General features: G+C 44.0%; 2 protein-coding genes across 2 annotated transcripts in view; one reads left to right on the top strand and one right to left on the bottom strand.

The window, feature by feature from the left end:
- Positions 1-3,583, top strand: part of LOC105358663 (anoctamin-9-like) — a 113,755-nt gene extending 110,172 nt beyond the window's left edge. The window contains exon 19 of the mRNA XM_011494323.3: positions 3,490-3,583. Within this exon, the coding sequence (XP_011492625.2) occupies positions 3,490-3,514 (25 nt within the window). The 3' untranslated portion in view covers positions 3,515-3,583. The remainder of the gene's footprint in view (positions 1-3,489) is intronic.
- Positions 3,584-12,999: 9,416 nt separating this feature from the next.
- Positions 13,000-26,433, bottom strand: part of LOC101171234 (plakophilin-3) — a 26,302-nt gene continuing 12,868 nt past the window's right edge. Inside the window, exons 3-13 of the mRNA XM_020701050.2 lie at positions 24,747-25,348; positions 23,863-23,986; positions 22,928-23,132; positions 22,686-22,845; positions 20,301-20,409; positions 18,866-19,030; positions 18,617-18,787; positions 18,392-18,545; positions 16,566-16,761; positions 16,359-16,446; positions 13,000-13,535 (exon numbers count right to left, since the gene is read on the bottom strand). Coding sequence (XP_020556709.1) covers positions 13,494-13,535; positions 16,359-16,446; positions 16,566-16,761; positions 18,392-18,545; positions 18,617-18,787; positions 18,866-19,030; positions 20,301-20,409; positions 22,686-22,845; positions 22,928-23,132; positions 23,863-23,986; positions 24,747-25,348 — 2,016 coding nt within the window. The 3' untranslated portion in view covers positions 13,000-13,493. The remainder of the gene's footprint in view (positions 13,536-16,358; positions 16,447-16,565; positions 16,762-18,391; positions 18,546-18,616; positions 18,788-18,865; positions 19,031-20,300; positions 20,410-22,685; positions 22,846-22,927; positions 23,133-23,862; positions 23,987-24,746; positions 25,349-26,433) is intronic.

Here is a 26,433-nt window from a genome sequence, read left to right as displayed (position 1 = left end):
TTAAAGAAAAAAGGTTCAGAGCTCTGTCTAGTGCAGGGATGGCGAACAAGTTTGACACCAAGAGCCGATTTCTTTCACCGTGAGAGTCAAAGAGCCACAACACACACTGACCTGCCAAGACGTACACACACAAACACACAATTAAAGCTGTATTATTTTCCATAACACATTAAATACATTACATTTCAGTTGTGTGCAACTTGAAACAATTTTTACCTTCATTAGAAATCTGCGGTCGTTTCCGTCCAGCAGCAGCGTCACGTTCTTCGCTTTATTCATTCTGATTGCAGCTTTCTGCTGCGAGCTCCACAAAGAAGGAAAGTGGGATGATGGCCGTTTTGAATGTGCACTTTGAAAAGCTTCAACTTGTTCATAAAGGAGACAATTTGCGTCAGAGCAGGAATAGTTTTGAATTTTCTCCGGGATGCGTTTTGTTCTTTTCTGCCATGAACAATTTTACTGCTTCCAAAAGCTCATAACTATAAACACAGTGACTTGCCATTCTTTTCAGTAAAAAAGTAAGAATCTTCCCATTCTTCCTGAAACGTCCTGCGTTTATCTTTATATTCTGAATTTCACCATTTTGACATGAGGGTAACAGTCTGAGAGCACAACAAATCTTTATCTATGTGTTCCGGCATTGGCCGTAACCTGGGCAAACGCTCACGTATGTGTCGGGGGCAAAACACACACACACTACCAAATTACTTTTATTATTATTTATTTTTAATACACTCTGATGGTTTGAGTGTGGTTTAAGAAGGAAAAAAGCCGCACGCTCATTGGACAAGAGCCGCCTGCAGCTCGAGAGCCGCGTGTTCACCACCCCTGGTCTAGATGACCCAACTCCCAGTGGTAAAGTGCTTAGGATAGCACAAGGGTTACAGGAACCAGGCTTGAAAATGAAATATGTGGAGCCTTTTGTGAAGCTTTCTTTCCGGATTGGTTTAAAAAACAAAGAAATTCTGAACCTTTTGATTACTCAAAATCAGATTATTTTCAGTTTAGCCGTCTTTCCGGGTTCGGTGTCGGCAAAGCGGAGTTTCATCTGTAAAATAATGAGCTCAGAGACACGTTTGGGTGCAGAGGACCGCTGCAGCCTTTATTCTCCTTTTCATTCACAAACCCTAAAGTTCATTTGTTACCTTACGTCATGAACCTGTCATCCGAGCATCAATGCAGAAGTAAACACCCTGCAGATGAAACTTCCCGTTTCAACATAAAACTACAGAATGAAAATAGTCTCTTATATTAGCATTAGAACATTGAAAATGCCAGAAAGTGCTCCTCCTCAGACAGAAGTGTCACACAAACGTAGAGATCTGGGGCCTCATTTATAAAACTTTGCGTAGGATTTGCGTCAGAAATGGCGTACGGATGAAACATAGGACGTGCGTACGCAAAGAAATATTCGGATTTATAAAACCGTGCGCACGCACATCCTACGCATCTTTCCCTTAATAAATCACAACCAATTCTAAATGCTGCGCAGCTTTTGCGGCCTCATGACACGCCCATAGTTGCCCATAAATAGTCTGTGAAACGCCCACAAATGAATATTCATTGATTGCGGAACCATGGCAAACACCGAGAGGAAATGAAAAAAACGTAACTTCACTCAATGTGAAGTAAAAGTTATCGTTGGCGAGGTGGAAAAGAGGAGAAAAGTGTTGTTTGGAGGGCACAGTGTGGGCATTACTAATGCCAAAAAGGCACGTGAGTGGCAAACGCTGGCGGACGCCGTAAATGCTGTAGCCTCACAACCATTCGAGGTTGTGAGGCTACAGCGCTCCATCGGGGGGGGGGGGGGACCGGAGCGCCAGATGCACCGGGTTACACGCGTGGTTCCTCCGAGTGCTCTTCTGTAACGCCGGGCCCAAAAGCCCGCAGAGGTCCAACAGGACGGCTCGAGGAAGTCTGAACCGGCTCATAAGCCACTCGTCCTCGTTTGCCAGCAAGTCTCCTTGCTGTCTAAAGATGCGTTCCCTCCGAATTCTTCCATTTGCCACATCTTCTAAGAGCGCAAGATCAGCCATTGTGCGTCATTACGCATTGTGATGGGGCATTTTATTTCCATCCATTTAATTACATCTGACAAGCTACAGATGTCGGTAATAATCCACGTGGAAATGGGAAATTGATCAGCGCAAATGTAATTTCTTGTTGCTTTCTGAATGGTTGAGACATACGCCATACATTGTTTTATCAAAAATAAAACAAACTAAAGGCATATGCATGAATACCATAATTCTGTAGCTTATGAAGAAATGTTTTAATATGAAAACAACTTTCCCAGGTGGACAATTAGTACGTCTGTCCGTCCGTCCGCACGCCCGCACTGATATCTGCTCCGCCAGACGGACACACTGACGAGAATATCAGTTTTGTACATTATTTCGTTCTGTTAACTATATTATTTATGAGGATGAATTGCACAACATGCCAATATTGCAGAACATATTTCACTTTCCTTTTTCCAAATAAGTGTTCATTTGAATTTCTGTTGTAATTTTTGTTTGATTGTTTTATTTGTTTCACTGCTGATCGATCAAACGGGTGTTTGTGTAGCTGTTAATTGTCAGACTTTCTTTGTGAAGTCTTCATGTTATTTCTGAGAGGCAGTATTGTCATTTTCACTTTCACGTGTTTCTTCCATCGGTGTCGCCGTTTCTCATTTCACCCGTTTTTGTGCGTACGCCTGGGTCAGAGCACATTTTCCCGTCAAGTTTGCTTTTTATAAATCTCAACTATTGCGTAGAGAGTGGCGTACGCCTTCTTTTGTGCGTACGCAACGTTTATAAATGAGGCCCCTGGTCTTTAGTGGAGGAAGAAAGGATTGAAGTTGACATCTGCAGGGACACCGACGTCTTCATCAACGGCTGCAGAGATCCTGCAAACCCCCCATCAATAAATAAAACATTAATAAATTGTAAATCAAACAAATGAGTTTCCAAACATTTGGAACATTATCAATAAACATTCAGCTCACCTGATCAAGGTGAGTTCAGTCGATCTGCTCTGCTGCTGCGTGGCGTTCACTTGCTGCTCTGAACACTCACCACCACTTTAATCTCATAAATCTTCCTTTCTATAAAAAATTTCTCGTAAATTTACGACTTTAAATCTCGTAATTGTACTTTTTTTTTGGGTGGCCCTAAAACTCAGTCGTAAACGCCAGCCAAACTATGAAAAAAAAAAAAAATGTTTTTGTAGGTACATTATTAGTGTGTTAAATATGTAATGCATCACTGCTTAAGCCATTTAATCTCTATGCAGACGGGATTTACCTTTGGGAGCCATAAGATAATTAATTCTCATAATAAATAACAGATTTAAAAAAATAATTATAGCTTTCCATAATGTATAATTCAGCATTTTCTAATTGAACTAGATTGTTTGGCGCTTTTGATGTTTTGACTGTGTAGACTTTGGAGGAGTTTTATATGATGGCAATAAATATGCTAAAATTTGTTTTTTCTTGAATTTCAGAGGAAAAGAAAAAAGTGAAGTATAACCTGCCACAGCTGATGTCAGATCTGCTTCTTCTGTCCTGGGTGATTTAAGGGGAAATGTTTATTTTTTTGGTTGGTTTTGGGTTTGCTTTGATTGATTAGTAAAACTGGAATTATAGTTGCAATTTTCACTATTTTATATGTGCGTGTTTTTGGTTCTGGGACAATTTATAAAAACAATTTTTTTTATGAAATATGAGAAAACCAAATGTTTCACATGTTAATGTTAAAATTTGTGTCAACACTGAAAGATACAAGGGATAATTAGACTGATGAGAAAATATTCAAAGTCAGGGGTGTCAAACATACATACATCCCCACTTAAGAATAAAAAGTTTAAGGATGTTAAAAAAAAGCATGTTTCTAGTCCATGCCTGTGGCGAGTTATGATTTTTTAAAGAAATAACCGAAATGCAGAATTCTGCCAGTAGGAGGAGCAAAGGAAAAGCAAAACAGGTGAAACAGCTGATCTCTGCCTGTGCCAAAAGCTAAACCTAACAGCTCTGCGTCTGAGTAAGATGCAGTTTGGTTCCCCACGAGCCTCACCACTGTTACATTGCTTTAAGAATGATCAGTAATGACACCCTAATGACCAAAATGATGGCATGAAGAAAAAAAGGTTGGAGTGGAGTGCTGAGCTTTCCAGGAAAAATGGAAAGAGTTTTATTTGTTCACGGAGCTGAATGCAAAACCAACGTGCTTGGTATGTCATCAACAGATATAACCTTCTTCACCACTATATGACTCACCATACTGAAAAGTCTCACCATTTGCAGTTAAGAAAAGAGGAGATTTACCAACTATTATCTGGACTGAAGAACAACCGTCTGCATTTACTGCAGCCGTGACATCATGATGGAGCAGTGACAGCTGCCTTATTGCATAAAAGTTGCTGCAAACATTCAAAGCATTTTCAGATGGTGAAGTTATGGAATAATGCTGCAGAAGTCTTTTGCCCCAAAAAGCCGTCTACCTTTTCCCACATAAGTCTGTCAAAATCTGTCAAATGTTTACAAGTTTAATTTAGTTTAATTTTTTTATTGATTTGAACATTTACATTTTAGGGAAGGTGTTTTCTTTTTTCCCCCGTAGCCCCTCTTGAGTTTAATATCAGGATTGTTTCAGTGTCAGATGTCAAATATTCAGTCTGTGTAAAATTAAATAAACCAATTGTTTTGAAATAAAATGATTTTATATGAGATCCATTGGCCTCTTTGAATGAATGTGTAATAATAAGTGATTAGGCTACCATGTTAGTTGAGGCATTTTTTCCAACTGAGAAAAAAAAAAAAAAACAATAACAAAGCTGTTATTTTGCTTTTATGTTACCAGTCCAGCCCACTTGACATCAGACGGGTTGAATGTGGCCCCCGAACCAAAATGAGTTTGACACCCCTGTTCTAACTCATCAGAGAATCCTGTCCTTTAACTCCAGTGTTAGACATTCAGGGTGTTGAAGGAAACATTATGAAGGAAATGAATCACTGAGACATTTGGTCTGATGTTAAATTTTGTTTTTTTCTGTCTTTCGAATAAATGCTGTGTGACATCTGTTGTCGTCTTTGTGGTCTGAAATATGCTTTCATAAAAAGGGTTAAATAAGGGGACTAAGCAGAGCAACAGGTAAATTCTCTTCAAAACAACTGATTTAGCCAACAAAATAAATAAATGTCTAAATCTAGTGTAAATCTAAAAACTTGTCATTTTCTGTGATGATGATGATGATGAGCTGGCTGCACGCCACACAATGTCACAATAACAGAGTTTATAGTGCATTCCAAATCATGATGCAGATGATATTTAAGTGATAAAAAGATCAAATTGTTTTTTTCAAATGAGCTCATGGATGATTTCGAGTCTTGAGGCTCTTTGGATCACTGACATCAATCTCAGACACCTGTGATAATTAGTTTCCAGGTGAGCTCAATTAAAGGAAAAACAACTAAAGAGGGACGTTCCACATTATTAAGCAGACCAACATTTTCAAACAGTATGGGACAGAAAAAGGATCTCTGCTGCTCAAACGCCTGAAATAGTTCAGTGCCTTTAACAAGGTATGTATACCTTGTTAAAGGAAAATCTAGGCGTGATCATCGTAGTATGAAGAGATTTGTGGCCGATTCCGAGCACACAGAGGTTGGTGCAGATAAAGGCAGAATGAGGAAGGTTTCTGCCAGACAAACACACCGGATTCAGAGAGCAGCTGCTAAAGTATCATTACAAAGCAGCAAGCACATATTTGAAGCTGCTGGTGTCTCTGGAGTCCCAGCAACACTCAGGTGTAGGATCCTCCAGAAGCTTTCAGTTAAACGGAAACAGTCGTGTTAATGATGAGTGCCGTGCAGCCCTGGATGGTCCAGATGGATGCCGTAGTGAGTGGTTGGTGGATGGCCACCATGTGCCAACCAGACTGCGACGCCAGTATGTGATGGTTTGGGTTTCTTTGTATTGGCCTTTCCTTTTCTGTCATGTTTGAGTTCTGTTTCCTGTTTTATTTTGAAGGTTTCCTGCATGTCATGTTTTTGAGTTCTACTTCCCTGGTTCCAGTCTCTCCTGATCGTTGTCACCTGTGTCTCGTCAGTCCTGTCTGTATACAAGTCTCGTCTCTGTCTTCCTCTTGTGCTGGTCTATTACCGTCTCTTCCCTGATGTCTTCTGCAATGTTTTCACGTTTTGCCCCAAAACAGTTTAGTTTTGTTTTCCTGCTCTGCAGCACTTATTGTTAGTTAATAAACCCTTTGCCCTGGAACTGTGTGCCTCCCGTCTCTCCATTTTGGGTCCTTCATGCTCATCAGCCCTCCCTACCTGACAGAGTAAGGAAGTGGTGGAGTCATGTCTTGGGCTGGAATCAAAAGGGGAGAGAGCTGGTTGGCCTCTTTAGGGTCCCTGAAGGTGTGACTATGACCTCTGAAATTTAGGTGGAGTTTCTGACTGACCATCTCATGCTGCAAAGTAGGCCTGGGCAATAAATCGATTAAATGAATTAATTCAACTTTTTTGTTACGGGCGATTTCAAAAATAACTAAATGGAGTTTTTATGTGGCGCATTTTTGGCTCCCCAGAACTTCCGTAGCGTTAGTTTCACACGGCGGGAAGCGACAATCGACATACGAAGCAGCTAGCGACAGCATGGCTACCGGTGAGAGTGGGAAGTTTGTTCCCAAGAAAGGAATTAAATCATCTGTTGTTTGGAACTGGTCTGGGTTTGCTGCCACAGACGTGGAGGAAGAGACCCCCCCCCCCCGGCCTAAAGCCCATCGGAGTCAAAGGCTCTTACACACGCTCAGTCCTCTTACACACGCACGCGCCCTGACACACACACCCACCCACACACACTCTACAACGCCTGTATAGTTAGTTAATTAGTTAGATAGTTAGTTTTTACTGTTATTTGTTAATAAAGAATACTGCGTTGTAATTATTACTTGTACCGGTTGGTGCTGCTTCATCATCTTCTCCGTGGAGAAGACGGGGTTTTTTCATTTAATTAAAATCTTAGAGCCCAGATATGAGCTGTATTGATAATATTTTAGAAAATGCTGCTTCTCCCAAGATGAATATTTGTCTCATTTTAGTCTAGACTACAAAGTGTGACTTAAAACACAGCTGGGAGTTTTAGTAAGGAAGTAACCTTTTTATTTTGGATAAGTGAAAACAAGTTTAGAATAACGAAATTAGACAAAAACAAGACCAAAGTTATATAAAACAAGACAAAATTATTTAAACACAAGTCCAAAAAGGGAGTAAGAAGAAAAGTCTTATACTCCAAGAGTGTTTTCATTTATTTATTATTCATCCCAGAAATGGGGGTTACATTTGTCTTGGGTTTGATTAAATAAAAGCAACATTCGCTTTAAGTTGTCTGCCGTTTGTACTTATTGCTTTCCTCAAGTAGGGTGGGGGAAAAAAAAAAAGAAAAAAAAAATCGAAAATCGAATTTAAAAAAATAAAATCGGAGATTTTAGGCCATATCGCCCGGCCCTACTGCAAAGAATACCTATGCATCATTGGCTACGATGGGCATAAAGAGAGATAAGCAGGGGGAGATAAGGACTCCGGGCTCTTGGGTCCCTGGACAAGCCGGGCTGCTGCGCCGTCTGCCCGTGGCTATGGGGTGTTGGAGCGTTCAGTGTGATCTAAGAAGTGCACTCTAAGAAGCACAAATTAATTCAACCAGCCCGCTTATTTCCTTTTGCACAAATATGGGCATGGGTTTTGTTTTTACACCCCTCTCCAATGATATTGGTTATGGAAATCTTGTTTGTACCCGTCTGTGTGCATGATTTATGGACGTCAGTAATGTTTCACCTGCCGTGGCCCGTTCAGCTGGGACTCTACCTGTTCTTGTCTTCCTTGTTGTAGTCATTATCACCTCCTCCATCTGTCTCCTCCTGCTTGCTGCCTTGCTGCCTCTCTCTTCATTCTCAGAGATAAACAGAGAACAACGTCTGATTTATTTCATCGTAATAGTGTGAACAAAAAGTAAACATGACAGAAAACTGACCTTTGCAGAATGACTAGTACAGTCCCTGACAAAAGTCTTGTCGCTTATCCATTTTGTAGAAACAAAAGCGTATAACCTCACTTTAAATGAATCCATTGGTTTTAGAAATGTCGCATATGAAAGCTAAAACCCTCCCAAATTATGTTCAATATACTAAAATAAAATTGCTTCACTGAAGAAAGATTGATCATTTAACGAACACAGAAAGGTCACATTTTGGCAAGACAAAAGTTTTGTCGCCTACAGAGAGTAATGTGAAAATTTAACAAATAATTTACTTCAAAAACAAAAATATGTTGCATAACATCAGTGAATTAAGTAGTGCTACTGTGAGATCCATTTTAAATATCTTGTATGACTTCCATGAGCTTGCAGGACAGCATCCACGCGGTTTGACAATGATTCATACAATATGGATGAAGTCATCAGGAATAGCAAAGAAAGCAGTCTTCCATGCCTCCCAGAGTTCATCAAGATTCTTTGGTTTGGTCTTCCATGCTTCCTCTTTCATTCTACCCCAGACATGCTCAATGATGTTCATGTCTGGTGACTGGGCTGGCCAGTCCTGGAGCACCTTGATCTTCGTCACCTTGAGGAACTTTGATGTAGAGATGGAAGTATGCGATGGAGCCCCATCCTGCTGCAGTATTTGACCCCTTTTATGGTTGGGAATGGAAGAGGTAGCTAATACTTCTTGATATTTTAGGCTATTGATATTTCCTAAAATATATATAAATGTAAAAATACATATAGTATATAAAAGATACTTAGACACCACTAAAAGCAATAGAAATCAATGTCATGTGGGCGTCGTCGACCTCACCAAGATGGCGTCGCGCTCCGCCACCGTCGGCCAGGCTTCTAAAGCGGGCGCGTCTCCTCTAGTGATATAACCCATTGGAGTTGGCCTAGAAATGTCCCAGAAGTCTCTGCGAAAACCCCGCATGCATCGATGCTAAGTAAATTGGCGATTATAGACCACAATGCATTGCGTTTAAACATTTTTGGGGGGGGGAAGTATTTGAATTTATTTTTTTAATAAACTATCAACATTTTCATCTTCAGAACATAGTGGATTTAAACATAGTCGTCATAAAACGATCATATCAAATAGATTTAGACTTTCGAAATCGATGACGTCATTTCCACCGACTTCAGGCTAAGCTAACTACCCGCCTAAAAAGTTTCTAGCCGTTAATTTAAATGACAGTTATCCACCTGCATCAACACAACGATGACAGTCTAAAGCAGATTCCTATCAGAGAAATATTGAAGGAAACCTTTATAATACTAACCTGCTGAATATCTGTTCTCCTCCTCTGAGCTTACCTGATGCGGGCGGAGGCAGCAGTCAAAGCGGGATACGCTCTCTCTTCTTCCAATGCTTTCCAGCTGGCCGCATATCGGTGGGTGTAATTCTGCCCCCCACAGGTGTATTGGCAGGAGGCAACAACGTCAAGGTGCATTACCGCCACCTACTGTGTTGGAGTGTGGGTCAGAGTGAGGATTACCTACCCAAATTTAACTAACAAGAGGGGGGGAAACAAAAAAAAAACTAAATTCTCCTCAATAACCTAATTCTTTTCAAAAAACCTATAATTACACCATTTAAATTCTCCTCCCCTCCCAGCAGCTTCTTTAAAGTCAGTTGTTCACCCTCTATCATCCGTACCCTACTTTCCAGTTGTCGTCTTTCCTCCCTATACAGTTCACACTGACATAGAACATGCTCCACTCACACAAACCAGTTGGATGGTTCCCTATCAGATGTAATGTATTATTTAAACCAGTGTGTCCCATCCTCAACTTTGATATTATGCTGTGATCTCTAGTGTTTACTCTGACATTCATACCTCTCCCTACTTTGTCCTGAATACTAAATAAATGTCGACCTTTCCTCTCCCTTTCCCATTGTGTCTGCCATTCTTCCATAATACGCCTCTTAATAATTGCCCTAATTTCCATTCTACCTAATGGAATTTCTATCTCCATTCCCCGTTTCAATGCCCTTTTTGCCAGGAAATCAGCCATTTCATTCCCCTCCACCCCCCTATGTGCTGGTACCCACATAAATCAAATGTTTATTTTCAAATTTGCCAACCTGAACAAACTCTCATCTTCTTCTCCTTTCTCTTTCAGCTTTTCCCATCAGGGGTCGCCACAGCGAACGAGTCGCATGGTAAACTTGGCAATGTTTCTTTTTACGCCGGATGCCCTTCCTGACGCAACCCTCTAAAACCAACCGGGCTTGGGACCGGCACAGAAGTAGAGAAGGGAACAGGGAGCAGCCCAGAGTTGAACCCTGGTTTCACAGATTAAAGGCGCTGCAAACTAGCACGAGCTAAACCGGCTCCTCTGAACAAACTCTCATAAATTTCATATAATATATCTGATCTGCTCTCAGAATAGTAAGACTTCAAAGATATCAAAGCTGACAACGAATCTGAACAAATTATACCATCTCCAATTCTGTTCTAACCAGTGTAAACTATATGATATTGCCAACATTTCAACTGCAAAAACGGAAAGATCCTTTGACGTCTTAATTCCAACATATTTGTCCAATGTAGGGATACAAAAAGAAAAACCAGTTCTCATTGTTTCTGGGTCTTTAGATCCATCTGTACATATGGGAATAAATGAAGCATGGACTGTGTCTAATCTGTCTGCTGTTATCTCATCCCAGTTTCCCTTCCCTTTTCTATCCTCCATTGTTCTATGGAGATACAAATCCACTTGTACGGTTGTAAAAACCCAGAAAGGAGTGGTTGGGTACAAAAACGTCTTAACTACGGTTTTACCATGAATATTTGCTTTTCTCACTAACCTAGCTAATTTCCAAGCAGCACTTTCGTTTTTCCCATTATCACTTTCCCAACAAGGATCAATAGCCCTCCTAACCATGTTCTCTACACCTACACAACCCTGTGTTTTCACCCAATAATTAAGCATCAGCTGTTTAATTCTTAGTTTCAATGGTAGATCCCCCATTTCCACTTGTAATGACACAGCAGGAGTTGACCTCATAGCCCCAGTGCATATTCTCAAAGCCTGATTTTGGATGACCTCTACCTTATGTAACAGCGTTATGCACGCTGTATTGTAAACAATAATACCATAATCTGTGAATGAACTAATCATTGTAACATATATTTGTTTTAAAGCCTGTGCACTAGCTCCCCAGTCCCTTTCAAGCATCTCATTATATTTATGACTTTCTTACATCTCCCTACTATACTATCAATGTTCTCTCTCCATTTCAATTTTGTATCCAATACGACACCCAGATACCTAAAACTATGCACTTGGTCCATTTCTTCTCCATGTAACCTTAAGTTCAAAACAGTTCCACGATTCCTGGTAAAAACCATGCATTTTGTTTTAGTCACTGAAAATTTGAATCCCCAGTCATAGGACCAGTTTTCCACCTCCGTAATGGCGTCTTGTATCTTTCTCTCCACATAACGAATATTCCTTCCCCTCTTCCACAAGGCTCCATCATCTGCAAATAATGCTTTCCCAAATTCGCATCCAATTGAATTAAATATATCATCACAGGTGCTTGTAAGTATTACATTGTATTATATAAGCCAGTTCAGCTGAGAAACAGAATGACTGCTCTGCTAACTAACTAAATCAGAAACACACAATGACATAAACGACTGAAAGGAAACAGTGTAAACACTTAAATCACTGAGTTGAAGTAAAAATGTCTCATTTCTTCCCTACACTTACCCCACAATCAGAAAGCGGGATGCGTTCTCTTCACAAACCAGTTTACCATCATGTGTTTGGAAGCTCTGGTGTTAAACTGAAGACCTGCGTTGACCTAAAGATGGAGCGTTTTCTCTTCGTTCGCGTTTGTTGACAATACTTCCCGTTTTGGCGGCCATGTTGGATCCCTCCTGACATCACAAACTCTGGACAGACAGACAGACTCTTGAATGAAAAAAGGAAAATAGCTGATTTACTAAAACCTGATGTTTTTCTCTGAGCTGGAGGATCTTCTTTGATTCAAACTAGAACACAGAATAGCTTGTAACTAGCGTTCCTGCTACTCCCTAACAGCTCTAAAAGAAATGTTCCTCACTTACCTGAGCTTGCTTTGGCTCCTCCCCATGTGGGAACTGATAACCTTTTTTTTATTTATTCAAAAAATAATTAATATTCATATAAACCATTTTATGTAAATGTTCAATTATTCGGTTGACATTTGATAGTAAAAATACATAGGGTAACCCTAAATTAAATGAAGTTAATTAGCCTTTTTCTGTCATTAGACACCTCAATTAAAACATCACATTAAAAAATAAATTCTTGAAACAATGACATCATCAAACACATTAGTCGTTGAAGATGTTCGTTTAAAAAAAATAAAACCTTCCATATATAAAGCTACAAGTTAATTGTTTGAGAATGTTGTCAAAGTTACCACCAGAGGGCAGCAAAGCTTTGTTTAATAACTCTGTTAAATGCAGAAACATTAGAGGATCTTCTGGACTTAAAGTCTTCTTTTCTCATCAAGACAGAGGATTTTAAGTTCAGATGTCACGACTCCAGTTTCAGACGAGGTCACCTGGATGAATGAACCTTCATGGACCTCAGATGACCACGGCATCTTTAGGAAGCGTGGCGCTCGTCTCCAGAGGCTCTACAGCAGAAACCTGAGGAACAGATGGTGCTGCTGATGTCAGCCGTCATGTTTGCCGTTTGCAGAGAAATGAGTGTTTTCATGATTCTTCTGCCTGTGCTGAACATCAGCAGACGTGGATGATTCAGGCTCTCTGCCTTCACCTTTAGGCTCCAGCTGGTCTGCAGCATCTCCTCTCAGATAACCTCCAGGTCTGAAGGTTGCAGCACTCTAACATCCTTACATTGTTAACTTTGTCAAAGATTAGGACTGGAGTCTTTATTTATTAGTCTGCCGTTCCTCCTTTCATGGTGCAGCTCAGATCTCCTCTGAGCTGAAATGAAGAACAGGAAATAGTTTTTGTTAGACTTTTATCAGGATGAAGAGGAGATGCAGCTTTCCAGGAAGGATACAAAAGCCACAGCTCTGACTTTACTACAGAAGAGGTTAAACAGCTGAACAAACTTCACAACTTCTCAGAAAGACTTTCAACATCTACTCTAGAAACTGCTGCTTTGACTACAAAAAGAGCTGCATTCAATCCCAACAATCCCACTCAGGACTTTTTGAAGACACTTCTTGTTCTGCTTCTGCGTTGCTCCTTCTTCTGTGAGGAAATCTGTGAATCCAAGACCAGAAGAAGCCTCAGCGACTTCCAGAACTCCTCGTCAGCTCTTTGCAGGACACCTCCTCATCACAGCTGGAAGATGGGAGGTGCAGAATGACCCTTTCAGTTTGTTAGAAGGCTCTTGAGTGGATCAGTCTGAAAGTCTGTTCAATACTATCATGAAAACAGCATGGGGGGGGGGGGGGTTGTTGCTGGAATTGCACTGAGAGCAAACAGACATCTAGAAGGCCCCGTCGGTGAAGTCTCGTCTGGTGAATCCTCTCTGTTGAAGACAAAAAAGACAACCACAGGGCTTTGAGAGGAGCTCTGCAACAAACATGGATCCATCCAAGCGCTTTCAGATCCAAAGACACAGACAATGAAATGGGACCATCGTTTTCCCCTGAGGAGGGGGAACATTATGCTTTTAGGGGTGTTCTTCTGCACAGGGCTACTTCACATGGATGGGAGGATGGGCGGAGCCATATTCCGTCAAATCCTGAGTGAGAACCTCCTTCCTCCTTTAGCCGAGAGGCTTCAATGGGTCATGGATGGGTCGTCCAGCAGGACAATGAACCCAAACATTCAGCCAAGACAACCAAGGAACGTCTGAAGATGAAGCAGCAGATCAACGTCATGGAGCTTCTGCCCCTTTGGAGAGAGCTGAAGATCAGAGCTGCTGAGCAACAGCCACCAAATCTCAACGATTTAGAGTCGTTTCTAAAGAGGAGTGGATCAGAAGTCCAGTGCAGAAACCTGCTCATCACCAACAACACACCTCTGACCCGTGCTGCTAATACGGGTTTTACCACAAAGTACAAAGTCTTCCTGGCAAGAGGATCAAATACTTATTTTCCTCAATGAAATGCAAATCCGTGTTCATCAATTCTTTAAAGTGGATTTCTTGATTTTCTATCTCTGTTCAAATGAACCGACTGTCAGTTTCTCTTTAGGGGGCAAACCTACAAAATCAGGAAAGGATCAATAATTATTCCCTCCACTGTATAGGAGAGATTTGAGCACATTTCAGAGAGAAACAGTATTGTCTGACTGGCATCCATCCATTCATGTATCTGTCTTCCTAACCCAACAGGGTTGCTGGAGCCTATACTAACCCTGTAAAGATTGCCAGTTTGTAGCGGGGCCAAACAACCACCCACACCTAGGGACCATTCAGGTTCACCCCTCCACCTCTGCAGATGTTCTTGGATGGTGGAAGGAAGCCGGAGTTCCCGGAGAAAACCCACACATGCACGAGCAGAACATGCAAACTCCACCCATACTAGCAGCTGGGATTTGAACCAGGGCCCTCTTGTTCTGAAGTGACCACTGCACCACCGGGTTGACATGAACTTGCAAAAGTCTTTTCTCAGAGTAACTCCTCGTTTCCTCCTATGTTGCTGCTGTGGTCGTGCCAAGAACGCTACAGGAACGGAGAGCTCGCCCTGAGTCGGAGACACCAGAACCAGAACCAGGAAGAGGTTTTCTCTGGACCTTCAGCCCGGTCCATCCGGAAGACCCAGCTTATAGCAGGACAGAGACTCCGTCTTTAGCATCTTTGAGGACAGGAAATGCACGTTAGCTCCAATGTTAACATTGATATGATTGATGTTCATGAACGACCTTTGACCTTTAAAAATAAGTTTAAACACTAAACTGCACTTTAATGAACACAATTATCAGAACTCCATAGGGAATTGTGCATTTGTGAGAGGAGTCTCCCTCCACTGATACGCCTGACTGGAGGCTAACAAAGTCCAGGCCGAGGGGGGGGTGACAGGAAGCAAAGGTCAAGTGAGACAAAAAGCAGATGCAAAGCAGAGAAGCGTCTACTGGAAACGTCTGGTGGTTTGGAACACAAGAACAACCCGTCCACGTGTTTTTCTCCATCTCTGTCAGTTTAATGCATTGTCTCTTCCGACACTTCAGCAGAACTTTGACTTTAACTGGACCTCCTGCCTGGATTTGAGACCCGTCATTCCACCAAAAACCGACTCATTGTAGTGTGAGGAGGAAGCAGCTTCCAGCTGTTGTGTCACAGAGAGCATGAGAGATGTCTGGAGGCCGCTCCGCCCACGCACTCCCAAACGGAGGCCGTCAGCATTCAGAAGACCTTCTCTTTCAGCGTGCAGCTGGTCCCACACGTGGGATTCGTTCTCCGTCTGAATATCTGAATGTTTGAAACATGCGGTGAAAGCAGAACCGTCCCGTCTGAGCAGAAGCCCAGTGAGCCGGTTCTGCTGAGTTCTGGAGCGATGCAGGAGAAAAACCTGCAATCATGAGGAACCAAGACCAGGACCAGCCCACCTTCAAGAGAAGACCAAACTGATCAGACTTCAAAAAGCCCCGCCCCTCTTCCCTGCCCTATTGGATCCTTACCACAAAGGGGGGTCCAAGGGCAGGGATGTCCAGTTTAGTTTAGTTTGTTTAGTTAGATTTTTCCTGTTGAATTCTATGTATCCATGATCCTTTTGATTTTATGTTTATCCTACAATTATGTTTATCCTATAATTATTGGCACAAAGCCCATCGAGACGACTGTTGTTATGATTATGGGCTATACAAATAAAATGAATCGAATTGAATGGAAAACAGTCGTCATCTGGATACTGTGACAGTGAAACAGTCATTTATCAAGCTAGCATCTGCATGACAGCAATTCCAAAAGCGGCTGCATCAGCCGATCCTTTCATAGACGCTGTTTTTTTCAGGTAAGTGAAACACCTGAGCTTTATGGTCCATCTCCTGCATGCTGGTGGACGTGTGGTTTCCTCACGTGTTCCAGAAAGTGCCAGAAATACAACAACAACCCTCCAGAAGCTGCAGAAGACGGATCCACAGCTAGGTGTGTGACATTTGTTCTCCACATTTGACCCCTCCCCTGGGGGAGCGGTGAGCTGCAGACACAGCTGCGCTCAGGAACCATTTGGTGGTTTAACCCCCCCAATCCAAGCCTTTAATGCTGAGTGTCAAGCAAGGAGGCGTTGGGTCCCATTTTTAGAGTCTTTGGTATGACTCGGCCTGGATTTGAACTCACAACCTTTCAGTCACAGGGTGGACACTCTACCATAGGATTGATGCTAAAACATTGTGGAAGGACTCTCACCAGTTTGTAGTCGCGGTGCAGCTTGTTGTACTGGAACATGTTGCAGAGAACAGTGGAGGCTGCTCTGGCAGCTTTCAGGCTCCCGGCGCTAAAGCAGAAACCGTCAGCCGTTAGAAACCATCAGCCTCTGAGTCAAAGTCCTCCGCGGCGTCAAACGTGGACAAAGACCACGGAGGAACAGAGCGGGACCAAACCACCGAGCTGCACCTGTTATCGTGGGAGGTCTTGATCCCCACCAGCTTGGGGAGGCCGTTGCTGAGGGCGACGTCTCGAGCTGCAGCGGAGCTGCACGTGACCAGATGATTGAGCGCCCCGCAGAGGTTGACCACCACCTCACTGGAGGGCGTCTTCTGGAGACTGTCGCTGGGCAACTTGGACACCAAGACGCTCACCACCGTTTTAGCTGTCAGGACCAGCAGAAAGAAACAGACCATTTCTATTTTTGCTGAGAATCAATCGCAGGTTTGATCACATCAACTGTAGAACTCATCAGAACCAGAACAGACATCAGAGAGGTTTAATGTCGCCATAGCAACCACGCAAAGTTGACATCAATGGGGCTACATTCTATAATAATATAACACCGGAGATGTTGGCGGCGACTGTCATCAACAGGCTTTTGGTTTTACTGTAACTCATGAAGGAGGGTCTAAGGCCAGAGATGCCAGTTTAGTTTAGTCTGTTTAGTTCAAGTTTAGTATTATTTTTGAATTCTATGCATTTATGATCCTTTTTGATTGTATGTTTACCTTAAAATTACCGGTACGAAGCCCATTGAGACGACTGTTGTTGTGAATTTGGGCTATTCCAATAAAACTGAATTGAATTGAATTGAATTCCTCCGGTTATGCCGTCAACATGAATCAGGTGATTCTGTTGCAGTGGAAAGAGGCTCTTCATTAAACTTTGCACCGATATGCAACACATCACCAACGTAAAGTGTTGCACATCTGCTTTTCTATATAGTTATTGATCAGAGTTATTGGTGGGTATTTCAAAACCATCAAGGAAACAAACTTTAGCTTCATCATCTGGACAAAAACAGTTCAGGTGAACTTTCTCCCTGAACTGATGCTTTGCATCTCTCAACATGACGTTTAGCAGATAAACCACTTTCCCCTGATGCGGCAGAGCGAGGTCGGTGCAGGATCGGCAGCTGTTACCATGACAACGCATTAGACTATCTATGAAATTGTCTGCTTCTTGTGAAAACGATTTAAACAACCAAAATAACACGGTTAAAGTACGAATATTTGATTGAATGTTTATTTATTTTGTAAGTGACCATGGTTTAAGGGGGTTAATGCCCTTCGAGGCGTCATCGGAAATGAATGGACTTCACGGAAGCAACCGCCCTGCGCTTCGTGTTGGACGGTTCACGCCTCTGTGTCGTCCATTAATCGTCGTCCCTTACTTAAACACAGCAGCTAAAGCTCCGGCGGTAAAGGGCTAAGCAAAAGTCGGCACCGTTTCATTGAATGTCGTCGTCTGAAGCTGAATTGTAAGACTAAGACGAGAGCCCATTAACTGGCCTGAGGCCCTAAAGAAGAACAGATCCTTCTTCAACCAGATTCCGCTGAAGACACGGCTGTAAAAAATGTCTTAATGGTAAAAAAAAAATCTTTTTTTCTTCGTTCTAGGAGAACCACATCCGATCAATCCAATCCAAAACTTTCTGAAGTCAAACTCCCAAGAACCCAGAGAAAAAGTCTCAGTTCTATCCGGCTGTGACAACACAGTCAGGAGTCTTTACAAGGGACCTCACATCCTCAGTGGAGGACGGTGATCATGTTTTAGGGGGGGGGTGTTGTTGAATATTAGGGGGGGTCCTGTGAAAACCATGGTTGCTGTGAAAATGACTTCAATGAACACGTCCACACGCACTAATCAGCCTCAGGTATGGAGAAAAGGATGTGGTTGTTATGAAACTCGCCCCTTACTGGGGGGGCTTAAGTAAAATATGATCACACACACACAGTATCAGGCCGGTCACGGTTCCCTTTGAAAGTCCGTTTCCTGCAGCCCAGACTCACCCATGGCCTCTTTGTCTCTGCAGTGTCTGCTCAGGTTCCTCAGCAGTCCGGTCAGAACCCGGATCAGCGGATCACTGCTGCTGTCCAGCAGGTCCAGGAGGGTGGGCAGCATGCGCTCCTGCTCCAGAACCACTGCACTCAGGACTGCGGGCCACTGAGAGGAGGAACAGGGGTCAGCCTGTGTGGGTCCGACCCCAGGGGGCGGGGTCTTCGGCTGGCTCTTACCCGGCCCTCCCCTGTCGTGATGTTCTGCAGGGATCCCACGGCGGCTTCGAGACTCGTGGAGCTGCTGTCGCTGTTCTGCAGAACCCGCCCGTACAGCCCCACCACCCTGGGGTGCCAGAGCCACTCAGTCCCTTTGGGGTGGGGCAGCGTGGGGATGATCGGATGTCGCTGCTGTGGAGAGAGAGAGAGTCTTCATCAGTCTTCATCCATTCAAAGTCACAGCCTGAAACAGACAGAGGTCTGTTTCACCTGATGGGACTTTTTGCTGTAAAGAGGGAAGCAGCCGATGGCGTCCGCCTCCCTGGAAGACGACGCTCTGGACGGCCCCTCCAGGTGGAGCTGCACGGAGGGGGGCAGCTCCGCGTACAGCTGATAGGACAGGTTTCTCATCACGCACAAGGAATTCTCCAAACCCTGAGAGAGAAGCAACAGGACAGCAGGTCAGATCCCGCCTGTCCGTGCTCACCTGTCGGATCGTTTTAAACAAAAAGGCAGGTTTCCCTGCAGGAAAACTCAACCAGAGTCTTCCCCAACATGAAGTTCTGACTCATGCAAAGAAAGAGGTTTATCTCCAGTCAACGTTAATCTCCATCCTGTAACCAGACTGTGATAATGTGCTGCTTCTTCCAGCCTGTTCCTGGAGGCGTTAATGTTTAACAGAAGCTCTGTGTTCATGATCACCGCAGCTCCAGTTTGAGTTTCACCCAAATATTTTCATATCTTCCAACCGCAGCTGAGCTCAGCAGAAAAGGAACTTGTCCCAGCCGACAGGGACATCACAGAAACAACAGATCTTCAATTTCCAAGGATGCCACAGAGCCACGAAGGCATCGCTGAGGAGCGCATTCAAGGACCGTCTCATCGTGTTCCTGTAACAGTTCTCTAAATAAAACACATTTGTGTTTAGAAAATAACAGCATCCATGAAGGTGACGGTCCATAGAAACCTTTCAGTTTTTATCTTGACTGTTTGTCTGGGTCTAACAAATATTTGCTGGGATTTGAACTTCCCTACGTCAAAGTTATTTTGAAAAGTTCCTTAGCAACCATCACTAGGACACGCCCACATGTTGATCCAAATCCCAAATTACTGCTTTGTGTCAATAGGATTATTATTATTATTATTAAAGCAAACTAAGAAAATAGCAGAAAACAAAGTTACCTGCTGATGTTTTTAACCGTAAAGGTAAAGTCCGTTAGTTAGTGAAACACCTGGCTGTGGAAAAAAACCCTTTGGTGGTTTAAACCCCCTAATGCTGAGTGTCAAACATTGCAGGTCGCGTCAACAGTACTTCTTCCTGTTTTCATAATCTACAAATCCATTCCATTCATCGGATACTGTGCATGGTTACCATGGCAACAGAATCCCTAAATGTGGGAGAATTCAACAGAACGAAAACTAAGGTGTGTAGTTCTGTGCTCACTCAGGCAGTGACAAACTTGAACCTTTTGAAAATCGTGTTTGTAATGAATATCAGTAATAAAAACAGGTTTCTGCAGGTTTCTGTTTAGTCGGACGAGCTTCACAGCTGTGGAGGCGTTCAGGCGTCCCGGGACAGCTGGGTCTCTGGAGGAGGACCTGCAGACATCTGCTCTTGTATTGATTTTCAGCGTGAGCACGAATAATGAGGGCGACTTGGAGCTCAGGCCTCATTTCCCATCTGCTGCATAATTCACCGTCTCACCTTGTCGTCTCCTCTTTCTTCATGCTGGATGTAGCAGACCAGAGAGTCCACCAGGCCCTGCATGGATCTCATCTTCCGCCGCGTTCTCTCGTTCACTGAGCTCAAGTTCCTGAACACATGTGCACACACACACACACACACACACACCCACACACACACACACACACACACGCAAACCAGCGATAAGCACGTATCTGTTTAACACTCGCTGCCTAAAACAGAAAGTACAGCAAGCAACGAGGTGGAACGACTGCTGGGTCATCGTCACATCGCAGCAGAAGAACCACTTCAACGCCATGCAGTTCAGTTTAGTCACTTTATGTCAAACGTATTAGAAACACATCAACAGATCAATGTAAACACTCTCTGATAACTACAGTCAGTCATTTAAAAGAGTCCTAAGAACCAAAGACATGTTTGGTCAGCTGACGGAGCGACGAGGCGTTTGGTTCCTTAGATTCAGGTTTGGTTCATCAAAGACGAGTTCACTGACCCATAGTTTAGGAGTGCTGATAAGTAATGAGGCTGTAAGGTGAACCATCGGCACTGACCTCAGCAGCTGATCGCTGAAGTTTCAATAATTCATCAAGGGATTAAAAAAAAACACACATCTGACATCCTGACGCTACGTTCCCACGGGCTTAGAAACGCCGTTCAAGGGAAAACTTCAGATAAAAAGGTCTATGAAAATGCACGTACATGCTCATTTTGGGATTCCACGCTCAAAACTTGAGTCCCTGCATCGTTACGCAGAGCTTTAAGTCCATTTTCGTGCAAAAGGAGCAGCCATTGAAGGCGAGCTGAAAGTTAAACCAGAGGACCAATCAGGGACCTGCATTTGGTGGTGACGTTTGGATGGCGTCCTTTCCATCCATGGAAGTGCCCGCCGTTTAAAAATGGATCATGATGGAGGAATTAAGGATTATAGTTTGTGACACCAAGTCTTTCATAATGGGAATCGAGCTGTGAAAGAAAAAGTCTGGAGCCAAATTCACCAGATTTACACCAATTTGACATTTGGCACTAAGACTCTTCCAATCAACAGACGGAGATAGCAATGACGTCATCGCCCCGCCTCCTGTCCGGAAATGCTAAGTGGGATTGAATTATGCAACACTATTCACAGGGTGGATGTGAAAATGAAAATGCAATCCTCTCTTTGCATTTTCATCTTAATTATGACACAGAATGCGCGGTTTTTAAGTACAAATGAAAAAGTATTTTCAAGTATTGCTTTTTCATTTTGTTTTTGAGTTATTTGATGAAGTTACATTTTGAAAATGAAAAAGCATTTCTGTTCATCCATTTTATTCTTTCAAATGAGACATTTCTAAATGAATTCTGCTACACATTTACCAGAGAACTATTTGAAAATGAAAATGTCAAATAACATTTTCATTAGCATTTTAATTAAGTGACAGAATAAGCAGTATTGAAGAAGAAAATGATTAACATTTTGACGGATTGCTTTTTCTTTTTCATTTTGAGTCAACAAATGCAGCTTCATTTTGAAAATGAAAAACTTTCTGATTTTGACTTTTATTTTAAATTAATTCATTCATTTTTTTTTGTCATTCATTTTCTATTCCGTTTTATCCCTTTCGGGGTCACGGGGTTGCTGGAGCCTATCACGGCCACTTGTGAGCGAAGGCAGGGGACGCCCTGGACTGGTCGCCAGTCTGTCACAGGGTAGAATGTCTTCACTCTCACACTCACACCTAGGGACAATTTAGATTAACCAATTAACCTATGGAGCATGTTTTTGGACGGTGAGAGGAAGCCGGAGATCCCGGAGAGAACCCACACATACACGGGGAGAACATGCAAACTCCACACAGAAAGGTCCCCCATTGATGTTCTGTTCATGTCCTCCAGCCGGGACTTGAACCCTTCTTGCTTTGAGGCAAGAGTGCTAACCACTGAGCCACCGTGCAGCCTTTATTTTGAATTATGCTACAAAATCGCTTCCATATTCCAACTGTATTGTGTAGCAACAGTCCAGTGTGAACACCGTATGCTTAAAGCGTGTTCAAGAACTGAGTTTAGCGTGTTCTTGAACACGCATAACAAGCCCAGTGTGAACATAGCTTAACAGCTCCTTGCGCTGATGCCAATGAAAAAGTTTTCACCACATCGAAGGCTGTTCGTTGGTTTGATTTCTCCTTTCGAGTAGATTTCCTGCCTCACCCCTCTGGACTGTGGTCACATGATCATGCAGAACATGAGAAATTAGAAAGAAGCTCATGATTGAGTTCAGATGGAAACAGGTGCCAAAACTGTATGTCTGTTTGTTTGATGGGATAAAGGTGACGAACGTTAGCGTTAGAGGGTCGCACCCTCAGAATAACCGGAAACAAAACATTTGAGTTCGACTGCTGGCGTCACCTGAGGCAGCCGGTGGTGTTGTTGAAGATGTCTTTCTCAGACGGAGTCAGAGGAAGACTCTTGCACAGAGGAACCAGGACTTTCTCTGTCAGCATCTGAAGAGCTTCCACCGCCAGCTTCTCCTTCAGGCTGTCTCTGGAGGACAGGTTCCACAGGACACCTGAAACCGCACAACAATGCCATTTTCTTCTGAGGATCCCAGACGTTCCAAACTGAAAGTCTGGAGCGTCTGCACCCCTGACCTGTGATGGTTTTTCGAAGCTCCTCATCCGGTTCACTCAGGACGCTTACGAGAGGGTTCAGCCCCCCGGCGTCTATCAGAGCAGATTTGTTCTCCACGTTCTCGTAGATCAGGTTCCTCGTGGCGGCTGTTGCGTAGCGCTGAACCTCCAGATTGTCGCTGGTGAAAAGGCGCACCAGAGCGGGGACGCCCTGCAGAGCTCTGACCTGCGGGCAGACGAGCGTTTCAGCGGGTCGTAGGTTAGTCGCCTAAAGAATCCGCTTCACCGTCGCTACGACTTTAAAGAGTAAGTTCTGTTCGCTGTAATGAAGAACCTAAAGCTGATCAACACCAGCAGCTTTAAAAAAGAACTCTGCGCCATGACATTTTGGGATACAAGACCACAGCCTTAGAAAAACACTGAAGAAGCTTTAAACTAAACTCCAAAGCAGGTTCACAGTGGAAATACAGCTAAACATCATAACAATGACACAAAGACACTTTAACCCTTTAAACACCAGAGCTGTCGCCGGTGACGCCAAATAACACACAAACTATCGTAACTCTATGGCTGTTTTTACGCAGGTAACAAAATTCTGTTGGATTTTGAAGCGGAGAAAATCAACTTTGCACCAAAATGCAAAACTTTCGGGTAGAAAAGTGATTCAAACCTAGTCTGTCTGAAGATCCATAAACCCTGTTGTGACTGTAAAATCTGTCCAACACAAGAGGCCCTCAGCTCTGATCTGCTTGATCAGCTGCTGGACAGGACGGGTAAAAAAATGATCGATGTAAATTTTACTTATTGTCTTTTCTCATCCTCAGAATCTGTTGGAATTACGTTAACGGCGTAAACGGTCGGTGAGTTACAGTTAAGTCAAGGCACGTCAGCGCTGAAGCATCAAAGGGTCAAGGCCAACAATGCTTAGTAAAAGGGTGGTCATTTACAGCACTGACCTGGTTTTTAGCCTCGTTGCTATGGTAACACTGGTGTTGGATGTACGCAGCTCCCAGGACGTGGAGGGCGGAGTCCGATTCAGACAGATACCTGACAGCCGTGGGCATGTCCAGGCCGTGCATTCTGCACACAGACACAGATCAATGTTGGATTTGTGAAGCCGTGAATCGCCGCCATGGCGTCCCGCTCCCGACTATGGCGTCCCTCTCCCCACCATGGCGTCCCTTGTCTCGACTATGGCGTCCCGCTCCCATCCACGGCGTCCCGCTCCCCACTGTGTTGTGCCCGGACCGGTCCGGTTCGACTGCTGGGATCGCTCTTTCCCTCAAGCTGACCCCGTTATCTGAACCGTGCCAAAGTTCAGGTTTACAGAACTGGTTCTGTACAGATATACATGCTATAATGGTCTCAGGAAGAATCCTACAAAGCTACGTGACACTCCCCATTTTAAAAGTGCAAAACCACAACCAAACCGAACCCTTCTTCTTCCACCAGCTGTCAGATGGATGAACCAATGAGAAGAGTGTTTACTGCCACCTATGGTAGGTCCATAGGTCTCTTGGTCCAGGTTGGACCAAGAGAGAATTGAACTGGGAACAATTGTGACCCAGCACAGTTGGTTCTGGACTGCCTGGTGTCAGTATGTCATGGTGTGTTTGCATTGGCAAGTTTGGTTCGCACCAAAGTTTCAGTCTGCTCTATTTGGCAGGTGAGAGAGCTTACCAGGACTTTGGCACCAGTCAAACAGTGTGGATCGAACAGGAGTGTCAGTGCAGACGGACTGTCCGTCAAACAAACCAAAGCCAGCCAATGACGTCAGCACTTTCTGCGTTCCCGCCAACTGAACCGGAGTGAAAGCGGCTTCCAGCCGGGGGTCACTCACTCTGCCAGCGGGTCGTTGCTGTGGATCGACGCCGCATCCATCACGTCCACGCCTTTACCCACGCTCCTCAGGGAGCGCAGAGAGGGGGCCCGGTGCAGCGGTCCATACTGCCGGCTGGCTGTCATCTGACTCGCCCTGCTGCTCTGTTGCTGCCACTGCCCCCCCCAGGCGTCGCCCACACCGTGAAGGCCCCTGCCGTTCCCCAGCCAGCCCTCATGGCCCAAGGTGGAGTTCTGCTGCTGCTGGTAGAGCTGCTGTCTGTTGGCGATCCGGCTGATGGTGCGGTGGGACGGACCCTTGTAGGCGTACTGGTACGGCAGCTCCTCCTCCTGCCAGCACCTCCCATCTTGTGCCAGCGTTCCGCTGAGGCTGCGCCTCATGCTTCCGAAAGGGGGCACTGTGACGTGGACTGAGGCGTTCTCCGGTCGAGCCGCCATCCCCTGGTTCTCCTGGCACAGAGACTTGGAGCGCCGGCTCCTGCTGTGCATCTCTGAGGCGTGAAAGCTGCCCTGGACCATGGTTCCTCTGTGGCTCAGCTTGGAGCTGCTCTCCACAGTAGAGCGAGAAGACAAGCCGGACGAGCGAAGGGGCGCCGTGGCCACCTGAGGAGCAGAAGCAAAGGAGGCGAACCATCAGAGGACACGCTCATCCATTTGGAGACGCTCAGAAGAAACCTGAGCGTTGGGGAAACTGTTGGCTCCTCCCTCTTCCATTAAGGTCAGTAACCAGCAGGATGAGGCTGACGTCCTGTTTGTGTTTTTGCTTCTGTCTTCACATTGTTCAGCGTGAGGTTCCACCTTCGTCTCAGACAGGAAACACTCCTCCTGAACAATGGACGCTCTTTGTTGGAAAACGGTGGAAGAATTTGGCTGTTCGAAGATCAAAGTTTTCATGAAAAACTTCAAAAATAGTTTTTGTCTGATTTAAAATCTTATAAAATCCCAGTGATGTCCAGAAAAGCAGAATCTGCAGAATTCCACCCCACTGATGTGAAGCAGATTCAGCCAACAGGAAGTGAAAGCTCTCAAAGGTCAAACCGGATCAGACTTTTTTAGATTCCTACAAATACGTGAGTACTTTAAAAGATAACATGAAACATTAAGGGTCTATTGCCTGCTTTTTCTTAAGCCTTTCAGAGTAAACTATATCCATATATAGGATCATTTATTACCTTTGGAACACTTAAGAATACATAATTCTCGCAGCTCATTTTCCAACCCTTAAATCAGATCACGTGATCTCTGAGGCTCCATTATGAAACACTTAAAAGCTCAAATAGTTGGTTTGCATGATACAGACTCTGTAACCTTTTGAGACCCGAGCTCGTGTTTCACATGCCATTTTTTATTTCTTTGTCAGAGGACTCCTGGTAATCAGAATGAACTATGGTGATAACAAAACCCACAAAGTGATGTCCCTGAATGTGGACGCCAGAAAACCATGTGAGAAAAGTCCTTGGATTTGAACAAAGTGTACTTATGGTCACTGCCTATCTTTCTACTGATCCTACTAGTCGGCTGTGGTGCCGAGCTGTAGAGCGGTCAACCTCTCATTGGGAGTCCACAGGTTTGGTTCCCGCCTTGTCCGCCCACGTGTCAAAGTGTGCTTGGGCGAGACACTGAACCTCACCTTGGTCCTGATGGTTATAAGTTGGCGCCAGTGTTCGTCAGCGGAGCTATAATCAGTG

The sequence above is a fragment of the Oryzias latipes genome, chromosome 3 (assembly GCF_002234675.1).
Source record: "Oryzias latipes chromosome 3, ASM223467v1".
Classification (NCBI taxonomy): domain Eukaryota; kingdom Metazoa; phylum Chordata; class Actinopteri; order Beloniformes; family Adrianichthyidae; genus Oryzias; species Oryzias latipes.
Note: the sequence above shows the minus strand (reverse complement) of the source record. Positions and strands in the feature narration are given on the sequence as shown.